At 44.4% G+C, this 9,877-nt stretch overlaps 1 protein-coding gene across 1 annotated transcript in view; it reads left to right on the top strand.

Annotated features, from left to right (window-relative positions):
* tmem81 (transmembrane protein 81) overlaps nucleotides 1–8,834 on the top strand; it is a 16,097-nt gene extending 7,263 nt beyond the window's left edge. The window contains exons 2-5 of the mRNA XM_070438694.1: nucleotides 1–171; nucleotides 425–511; nucleotides 963–1,155; nucleotides 8,308–8,834. The exon at nucleotides 1–171 is cut by the window's left edge and continues 9 nt beyond it. Of these exons, the coding sequence (XP_070294795.1) occupies nucleotides 1–171; nucleotides 425–511; nucleotides 963–1,155; nucleotides 8,308–8,834 (978 nt within the window). The remainder of the gene's footprint in view (nucleotides 172–424; nucleotides 512–962; nucleotides 1,156–8,307) is intronic.
* Nucleotides 8,835–9,877: the final 1,043 nt, after the last annotated feature.

Here is a 9,877-nt window from a genome sequence, read left to right as displayed (position 1 = left end):
GTGCTTGCTGGTCAGCGGTTGGAGCTGGACTGTCTGGGTGAGGTGATGGAGACCATGGGGCGCTTCTCTTTCCGGGTATCGTGGCGCTACGCCCGGGGGGTGGTGACCACCGACGACTCTCTGCTGGGGCGCTGGGACGCCCCCAGGCTAGACCGGCTAGTCCTGGACCCCGTGAGTGAGCTAGGTTGAAGTCAAGGTTAAGTCAAGAGGGTTCTAAAATCCCAGAACTCTTTTGCGAGAATGCAGAAGAATTCTAAACTGATGGAAGCAACGATTGTAGTTAGCAACGGCGATTGTAGTTAGCAACGGCGATTGTAGTTAGCAACAGCGATTGTAGTTAGCAACGGCGATGGTTCCATTTATTTTTTCTAAAGCTTCCTCATGTGACTAGAACATAGTCCTAACATGATTATCTTCAACCTAGGTGAGGGAGGAGGACGCTGGGACATACCGCTGTGATGTACAGGACACTGATTACCGCAGGGTCAAGAGACTCTACCTGGGGCTCAAGGTGGGAGACATTGCATTCTATCCAGACCTGGAATGAAAAATACTGTTTGAAATAAATAAATAATAACGTTATCTGTGTTTGATTTAAGGTGAGTGTTTTGACCTRCCTAACCTTAGCTGAATGCATGGATTATAAGTCACTCTGGATAAGAGKCMTGGCAAAATTAAAAACAAAAGTCGATATAAAAATGTTGTCCCTCATACTGTAATTATATCTCCGACGCACAGGAGGTTGGGGAGGATGGGCTTGTGGTAAGGTCTGGAGTGGAATCAGTGGAATGGTTTTAAAACATCAAACACATGTTGTTYCCATTCCATTTTCTCCGTTCCAGACATTATTATGAGCCGTCCTCCCCTCAGCTTTCATTGAACCGTTAAAATCCAGCTTGGAGACTGCCCTAGAGACAAAAGATCTGCTTATATAATATTTTCCTTCTATTCTTTCCATCCAGGTGCTCCCTCCTGAGGCTCTCAGACTGGACTTCCCCTCTGCTCTGGCTCGGTGGGACGATGGGGATGAGGATTCCCATGGTAACATCATCGTGGTGAAAGATGATGAGGACCTGTACGGCAGCACGGTCGTCAAGGATATTGTTTTGAAAAGCCTCTGGGTCGCAGTGGTCGCAGTGGTAGTCTTCTTCTTGGGTATTTTAAATGTTTATTTAACCTTTATTTAACTAGGCAAGTCAGTAAAGAACAAATTCTTATTTACAATGACTGCCTACCCCAGCCAAACCCGGACAACGATGGGCCAACTGTGCTCCGTCACCCAATTGGACTTCCAATCACAGCCGGGTGTGATACAGCCTGGATTTGAACCAGGGTGTCTGCAGTGACACCTCTAGCACTGAGATGCAGTGCCTTAGACCACTGCACCACTCGGGGGAGCCCTTTATTTTATTGTAGCATGATGTACTACTGTACCCATAATGCTCTGTAAGCTGGTGAAGTTACGGTAACTTTTGCAAAAAAAATCCCATATTTTCTAGAACTCCTGGTTGGAGGATTCTGGATTTCCTGTTAATTCCCTCCTGATTCTGGATTTCCTGTTAATTCCCTCCTGATTCTGCATTTCCTGTTAATTCCCTCCTGATTCTYGATTTCCTGTTAATTCCCTCCTGATTCTGGGAATTTCCCAACTGCGATTTCTGGAAAACCTGGGAATTCTGGGAAAGTTAWTGGAATATCGCAACCCTGTCTGTAACCATCTCCGTTTTTTAATCTCTAAAGAGATAAGAGATCTTATTAAAGACTTTCCGAAAGCAGAAAGCTAACACTGTCCCATCTGTCTCCTTATTAATACAGGTATGTACTGGAAATACGCCCTGGCCCGTGTCTGCCTGGGCCGCCCRGATGGTTCGCCTCTCCCTGCCTCTAACAGAACCCCTTTCTCCATTAATACCATCACGCCACCAGCAGGTGGCACTGTTGACCGTGTGTCTACTAGCTGCTGACAGACACAAGTAAATGGCCTGTGGGCTACTACTTACGTGCACAAACAATTTGTTGGACTTGAATGGTGTTGTTTGTTTGTAGAGAAAAACATTTACTCAAAACATTTACTCAATATAAAAGTCACTCAACCAGAAACGTGAGCCTGTTTGACAGTAGTTTGTAGTGTTGAGAGCTCGTGTTTACATGAGATTTCTGTTTTCTCAGCCCGAGAAGGGAGTTATTGCTTCRTTGAAATGTATTGGTGTGTTTAAAAAGGACAACTAGTTGTTTTCTGGGAGAGGATGAGGTTGATTTTTCCTGCATCATCTCACAATATCTGTAAGATGTACCTTCCAATTCATGCAAAAAAAAAGCCTTTTCTTCTTTAAAGAAATGTATTTTTAAAGGTTAGACTCGATGCTGGCTAAGGAATCATCATTTTTACCTGACGAAGGTTCGTGTTATGTCGATATGTTTTCAGTAAAAGGTGGTAATTGGGAGCATCCTGCGTGTCTGTTCATTTGAAGTACTTCCTTATRCCAACGTCTGGGTCGTAAAAAAAAATAAAATAGTGCCTTTTGCGTGCGTCCCTTTTGATACTTTAAGTAGAAATTGTCCACCGGTACTGAATTTTAAAAGCCTGTTATATTTAAATGAAGTGCCCTTTAATTTACACTACATAGAGAATTCAATAAACCAGATTTTTAATATGAATAATGGCTTGCTAAAGTGCCAAAATTCTGAATTTTTACATGTCTCTGTGATAACCCTGTGTCACTTYMGATTTTAACCCACTTAATCCAAACCTTTCTCAGAAGTTTCACCATCACTGTAAAGTCCTAGTTAGTTTATTGCTTTTTGACAGAGTACGGTCTGAAGACAATAATACATTTCCTGTGATTTAGTGATTSATTTACGTCTGTCCTTCATGTTAAGGCTCTCGTTTTAATATGGGAATTAACATTTTTACAAAAATGAAATAAAAAGAGAATATCTAATAGTCTAAAATAATGTAAACTGGATTTACCCTTTCTGCCCATTTTCTGTTCTGTTCATTTTTTTTAAACAATTTTATTTAAAAACATTTGTGAAGCTTGCATTCAATTGCCACTCCCTGTTACACAAAGCAGGCTTTGCCACTTGGGGATTTATGGCTGATTTAAGAAGAAATCGTCAACCCTGTTTTGTTAGACTTCAGTGCGTCATTTGACATTATCGATCGTAGTCTGCTGCTGGAAAAACGTATATGTTATGGCTTTACACCCCCTCGCTATGTTGTGGATAAATAGTTACCTGTCTAACAGAACACAGACGGTGTTCTTTAATGGAAGACTCTCCAACATAATCAGGAATTGAGGAAAGACAGCGTGTCTTTGTATGCAGATGACTCAACACTATACACATCAGCTACCACAGAGACTGAAATCACTGCAACACTCAACAAAGAGCTGCAGTTAGTTTCAGAGTGGGTGGCAAGGAATAAGTTAGCCCTAAATATGTCTAAAACTAAAAGCATTGTATTTGGGACAAATCATTCACTAAACCCTAAACCTCAACTAGATCTTGTAATGAATAATGTGGACATTGAGCAAGTTGAGGTGACTAAACTGCTTGCAGTAACACTAGATTGTAAACTGTCATTGATCAAAACATGTTGATACAACAGTAGCTAAGATGGGGAGAAGTCTGTCAAAGGCAGGTCCTACAGGCCCTAGTTTTGTCACACCTTGACAACTGTTCAGTCGTGTGCTCAGGTGCCACAAAGAGGGACTTAGGGAAAAGTACAATTGGCTCAGAACAYAYCAGCACGGCTGGCCCTTGGATGTACACAGAGAGCTAGCATTAATATGCATGAAAATCTCTCCTGGCTCAAGGAAGAGGAGAGATTGACTTCATCACTACTTGTATTTGTGAGAGGTATTGACATACTGAATACACAAGCTGTCTGTTTAATCTACTGGCACACAGCTCAGACACCRYTGCATACCCRACAAGACATGCCACCAGAGGTCTCTTCACAGTCCCCAAGTCCAGAACAGACTATGGGAGGCACACAGTACTACATAGAGCCATGACTACATGGAACTCTATTCCACATCAAGTAAACGATGCGCAGAGAATCAGATTTAAAAAACAGATAAAAATACACCTATGAACAGCGGGACTGTGAAGAGAGACACACACAGGCACAGACATACCATGATAACACACTCGTCCACTGGGTTTTGTATTGTAGATTTGTGGTAGTAGGGTAGTCGCCTGAGGGAACACACTTAATGTGTTGTGAAAAGTGTTATGAAATGTAATGTCATGTCACATTTTAAATTGTATATATCTGCCTTAACATGCGCGCTCCCGGGAAGAGTAGCTGCTGCCTTGCAGGAACCAATGAGGATCCATAATAAACCAGGAAGGTACTGTGCCTGCAACTAATGGGGATCATAATAAACCCAGGAAGAGTAGCTGCTGCTTGGCGGAACTAATGGGATCCTAATAAACCCCAGGAAGAGTAGCTGCTGCCTTGCAGGAACTAATGAGGATCCATAATAAAACCCCAGGAAGAGTAAGCTGCTGCCTTGCAGGACTAATGGGGATCCTAATAAACCCCAGGAAGAGTACTGCTGCCTTGCAGGAACATAGGATCCAAAAACCCCAGGAAGAGTAGCTGCTGCTTGGCAGGAACAATGGGATCCAAATAAACCCCAGGAAGAGCTGCTGCCTTGCAGGAACAATGGGATCCTTAATAAATAAAAAAAATACTAATACTATATTTGGTACTATAGAACATTTTTTAAATGTAATATCTTGACATGAGAAAAACATGTTTTTTTTTTAAAAATTAAGTTGAACATGTGCTCTTTATGACAGAATGTTAACAATAGGTGAAAATCAATCAAATTGACTAAGTTACACTTTTCAAAAGGCAGCGAATTAATGGAATGACCGGTCAAAATGTTTGTCTTTCTTCTAATGACTCACCGTCACCATGAAACTCCAAGGAGATCCCGTACACAGACACGTCCAATTCATTGTAGTGAGTCCCTCTATGCATTGTTGTCTTATTGATATTCAAAACACAAATGACATTRAATTCTTCAATGATCAACCACACTCTTTGTCTTACCTTTGCCATCTACAACTACCATTGTCTGTACTGTATATGATATTCAGGGATGGAAATTACCGCTAGCCTGCTAGCCTGATCATGTGCCAAACTAGCCRGTCAGGCCAATGAAATGTATTTTCAAAAATCGCACGGCTCAGATGTTTTTCACTTGAACGTTACCTAGTTAGCTAGTTCAAATCACAGTCTACTAGGCCCGGTTTGCTGGCGCACAAAATCCTTCAGTTCCATGATATTCAATGTAATTTGAAGATTTTGGATATGGAAAATATCTCCATGGTGCTATTGTGAATATACTGTAGTAATAGGCTTTTCAATGATGCAGCAGTACCTCCCCAGCTATTGATGCAGCCGTACCTCCACAGTTAATGATGCAGCCGTACTGCTGTCGAAATCCTCATTAAATTGACTACCGATGATCAGAACGCTATTAGTGCACCGAGTGTGTAATTGCACCGCAGACTACCTCTGATTAAAGGGAAATATTAAGAATTGTCCAGACAGTCAGACGTTCGCTTCTCTGATTGTTTCGTCTCTCTCTCCTCACTCTGGAGTTAAATTACCCTCCTATTAAACTACAGACTTGTCATGTAGTTTTTGCTTTCGCAGAGTTTAACCACAGCATTTAATGAATGTCAATTACTTACCRCTGTGTCCCAAATGGCACCRTATTCCCTGTATACAGTAGCACACTAATGAAGTGCACTACTCTGGTTCAATGAAGTGCACTATATAGGGAATAGGGGGCCAGCTCAAAAGTAGCCACGGAATCCATGCTCCTGGCGAATGCTTGATTTCTCCTCATCATTAGGTTGTAATGTGTGTGTGTGTGTGTGTGTGTGTGTGTGTGTGTGTGTCCAAGCCAACGGCACAGGAATTATGAAAAAAAATGTGAAATTACCCCCCCCCCCTCTCACACAGACACACCAGAGTACAGAGTTAAACTGCATCTCTGGATGGAGAGAATGTTGTTGGGTTAAGAGCCTTGCTCAAGGGCCCAACGGTAGCACATTGTTTTGTGGATGTGAACCCAGTGGCCCTTCAGTCACCAGGTTAATGTCAGCCTTTTGTTCTCGCGCTCAGAACACGATTCGAACAGGCCAACTTTTGGCGACAGGTTCAGCTTCAACGACCTACCTGCTGTGCATAGATGTTAGCACAACTTGATCTCACCAGAAAGAGTCACCATCTCTTCTTCTGTCTCCGCTGTGATTGGTCACGATCTCTTGTTCTGTCTCCACTGTGATTGGTCACGATCTTTTCTTCTGTCTCCGCTGTGATTGGTCACATTCTGCTCTCTTTTTCTGTCTCCGCTGTGATTGGTCACATTCTGATCTCTTCTTCTGTCTCCGCTGTGATTGGTCACATTCTGATCTCTTCTTCTGTCTCCGCTGTGATTGGTCAAGTTCTGCTCTCTTCTTCTGTCTCCGCTGTGATTGGTCACATTCTGCTCTCTTCTTCTGTCTCCGCTGTGATTGGTCAAGTTCTGCTCTCTTCTTCTGTCMCCGCTGTGATTGGTCAAGTTCTGCTCTCCTGTCTCCTCTGAGATGACAAGCTGCTCTAACTGGACAAATCTCCTTGACTTGATACGATTAAAGGGTTAAAGAGCTCACGAACACAACTTTTTGATTATAATTGTGTCATTCATTCCAGTGACGTGAAGGTGGTGGGCATCATTAACACAATAACATCAGTGAGTTTCAGACGCAGAGATAGACATGTGTGTGTGTGTGTGTGTGTGTGTGTGTGTGTGTGTGTGGTGTGTGTTGTGTGTGTGTGTGTGTGTGGTGTGTGGTGTGTGTGTGTGTGTGTGTGTGTGTGTGTGTTGTGTTGTGTGTGTGTGTGTGTGTGTGTGTGTGTGTGTGTGTGTGTGTGTCTGTGTCTGTGTGTCTGTGTCTGTAGTGGTTATAATGAATGACTGAGGAAGATAAAATAAGTTAATTACTTATCAATCTCCCTCACTTCTGTGTGGGTGAATATGACCTGTTGCTGCATGTTTCAGCCGTCCAGAAAAAAAGTGTGTGTGAGAGTTGGAGACTAGAGACGCTCATTACATTGGCGTGGGAGAAGAAACTCTGTGTCTTCAGGTACTATAACACTCCATGGTAACCCAACTAATGACCAAAGTATTTTATCTCTTTAATGCCAATTATATCTCAATGGAAATCGTGTCAAAAACTATACTAGATAAAGTGCATTCGGAAAGTATTCAGACCCCGTCCCTTTTTCCATTTTTTTTTATGTGTCATTGTTACGCTTTGTTCTGAATGCCTGAATGCCAAGTGTCACGTCTGGAGGAAATCTGGCACCATCCTTAAGGTGAAGGATGGTGGTGGCAGCATCATGCTGTGGGAATGTTTGTCAGTGGCAGGGACTGGGAGACTAGTCAGGATTGAGGGCAAGATGAACCGAGCAAAGTACAGAGAGATCCTTGAAGAAAACCTGCTCCAMAGTGCTCAGGACCRCAGACTGGGYGCGAAGGTTCACCTTCCGACAGGACAATGACCCTAAGCACACAGCCAAGACAACGCAGGTGTGGCTTCAGGACAAGTCTCTGAATGTCTTTGAGTGGCCCAGCCAGAACCCGGACTTGAACCAAAATCAAATATGTCTGGAGAGACCTGAAAATAGCTGTGCAGCGACGCTCCCCATCCAACCTGACAGAGCTTGAGAGGATCTGCAGAGAAGAATGGGAGAAACTCCCCAAATACAGGCATGCCAAGCTTGTAGCGTCATACCCAAGAAGACGCAAGGCTGTAATCGCTGCCAAAGGTTCCTCAACAAAGTACTGAGTAAAGGGTCTGAATACTTATGTAATTGTAATACACTGCTCAAAAAAACTAAAGGGAACACTTAAACAACACAATGTAACTCCAAGTCAATCACACTTCTGTGAAATCAAACTGTCCACTTAGGAAGCAACACTGATTGACAATAAATTGCACATGCTGTTGTACAAATGGAATAGACAAAAGGTGGAAATTAAAGGCAATTAGCAAGACACCCCCAATAAAGGAGTGATTCTGCAGGTGGTGACCACAGACCACTTCTCAGTTCCTATGCTTCCTGGCTGATGTTRTGGTCACTTTTGAATGCTGGCGGTGCTCTCACTCTAGTGGTAACATGATACGGAGTCTACAACCCACACAAGTGGCTCAGGTAGTGCAGCTCATCCAGGATGGCACATCAATGCGAGCTGTGGCAAGAAGATTTGCTGTGTCTGTCAGCGTAGTGTCCAGAGCATGGAGGCGCTACCAGGAGARAGGCCAGTACATCAGGAGATGTGGAGGAGGCCGTAGGAGGGCAACAACCCAGCAGCAGGTCCGCTACCTCCGCCTTTGTGCAAGGAGTAGCACTGCCAGAGCCCTGCAAAATGACCTCCAGCAGGCCACTGTGTCTCCTCAGGGGCGACCCCAGGAGTGTCTCGACAGGGGCGACCCCAGGAGTGTCTCCTCAGGGGCGACCCCAGGAGTGTCTACTCAGGGGCGACCCCAGGGGTGTCTCCACAGGGGTGACCCCGGGAGTGTCTCCTCAGGGGCGACCCCGGGAGTGTCTCCTCAGGGGCGACCCCGGGAGTGTCTCCTCAGGGGCGACCCCAGGAGTGTCTCCTCAGGGGCGACCCCAGGAGTGTCTACTCAGCCCACTGCTGTATTTCCTGTTCACCCACGACTGTGTGGCCTTCCACTACACCAAATCCATCCAATTTTTGTATGACGACACCACAGTTGTCGTCATACAAAAACAACGACGACGAGTCAGCCTATAGGGAGGAGGTAAGTGAACTGGTAAGTCGTGCCAGGACAACAACCTCTCTCTCAAAGTCAGCAAAACAAAGGAGTTGATTGTTGACTTCAGGAAGTAGAGGAATGATCACACCCCCATCCACATCAACGGGACTGTAGTAGAGAGTCAGCAGTTTTAAGTTCCTCAGKGTCCACATCACCGAGGACTTAACATGGACCAACACCTCCAACAGGTCAGGAGGACACAACAGCGTCTCTACTTCCTAAAGGCGGCTGAAGAAATTCAACATTCCGCCCAGTTCCTCTCCAAAGACTACTGCTGCACCATCAAGAGCATCCTGACCGGTTGCATCACGGCCTGGTACCGGAATTGTTCCGTCCACAACTACACAGACCTCAAGCGGGTGGTGAAGAAGGCCCAGTACATCACTGGGGCCGTGGCCCTCCCAGCGGGTGGTGAAGAAGGCCCAGTACATCACTGGGGCCGTGGCCCTCCCAGCGGGTGGTGAAGAAGGCCCAGAACATCACTGGGGTCGTGGCCCTCCCAGCGGGTGGTGAAGAAGGCCCAGTACATCACTGGGGCTGTGGCCCTCCCAGCGGGTGGTGAAGAAGGCCCAGATGTAACATACCGACTTAAGATGAATCCACTATGTTATGTAACAATCCCTTGCTACTTAATGCCTGCTTAACGTGAATCCATTATGTTATGTAAACACACCTGGCTTAATGTGAATCCACTATGTTAGTTAACATACCTGCTTAATGTGAATCCACTATTTATGTAACACACCTCGCTAAGTGAATCCACTATGTTTATGTAACATACCTGGCTTAAGTGAATCCACTATTTATTAACATCCTGGCTTAATGTCAATCCACATTGTATATGAACACACCTGGCTTAACGCTGAATTCCACTATTTATGTACCAATACCTGCTTTTAATGTAGAATTCCACCTTATGTAGTAACACACCCTGGCTTAATGTGAATCTACTATTAGGAACATACCTGCTTTTAGTAATCCACTATTTATGAACACACCCTGCTTTAATGTTGAATCAAAC

Source organism: Salvelinus sp. IW2-2015, unplaced genomic scaffold (genome assembly GCF_002910315.2).
Source record: "Salvelinus sp. IW2-2015 unplaced genomic scaffold, ASM291031v2 Un_scaffold1120, whole genome shotgun sequence".
Lineage (NCBI taxonomy): Eukaryota > Metazoa > Chordata > Actinopteri > Salmoniformes > Salmonidae > Salvelinus > Salvelinus sp. IW2-2015.
Note: the sequence above shows the minus strand (reverse complement) of the source record. Positions and strands in the feature narration are given on the sequence as shown.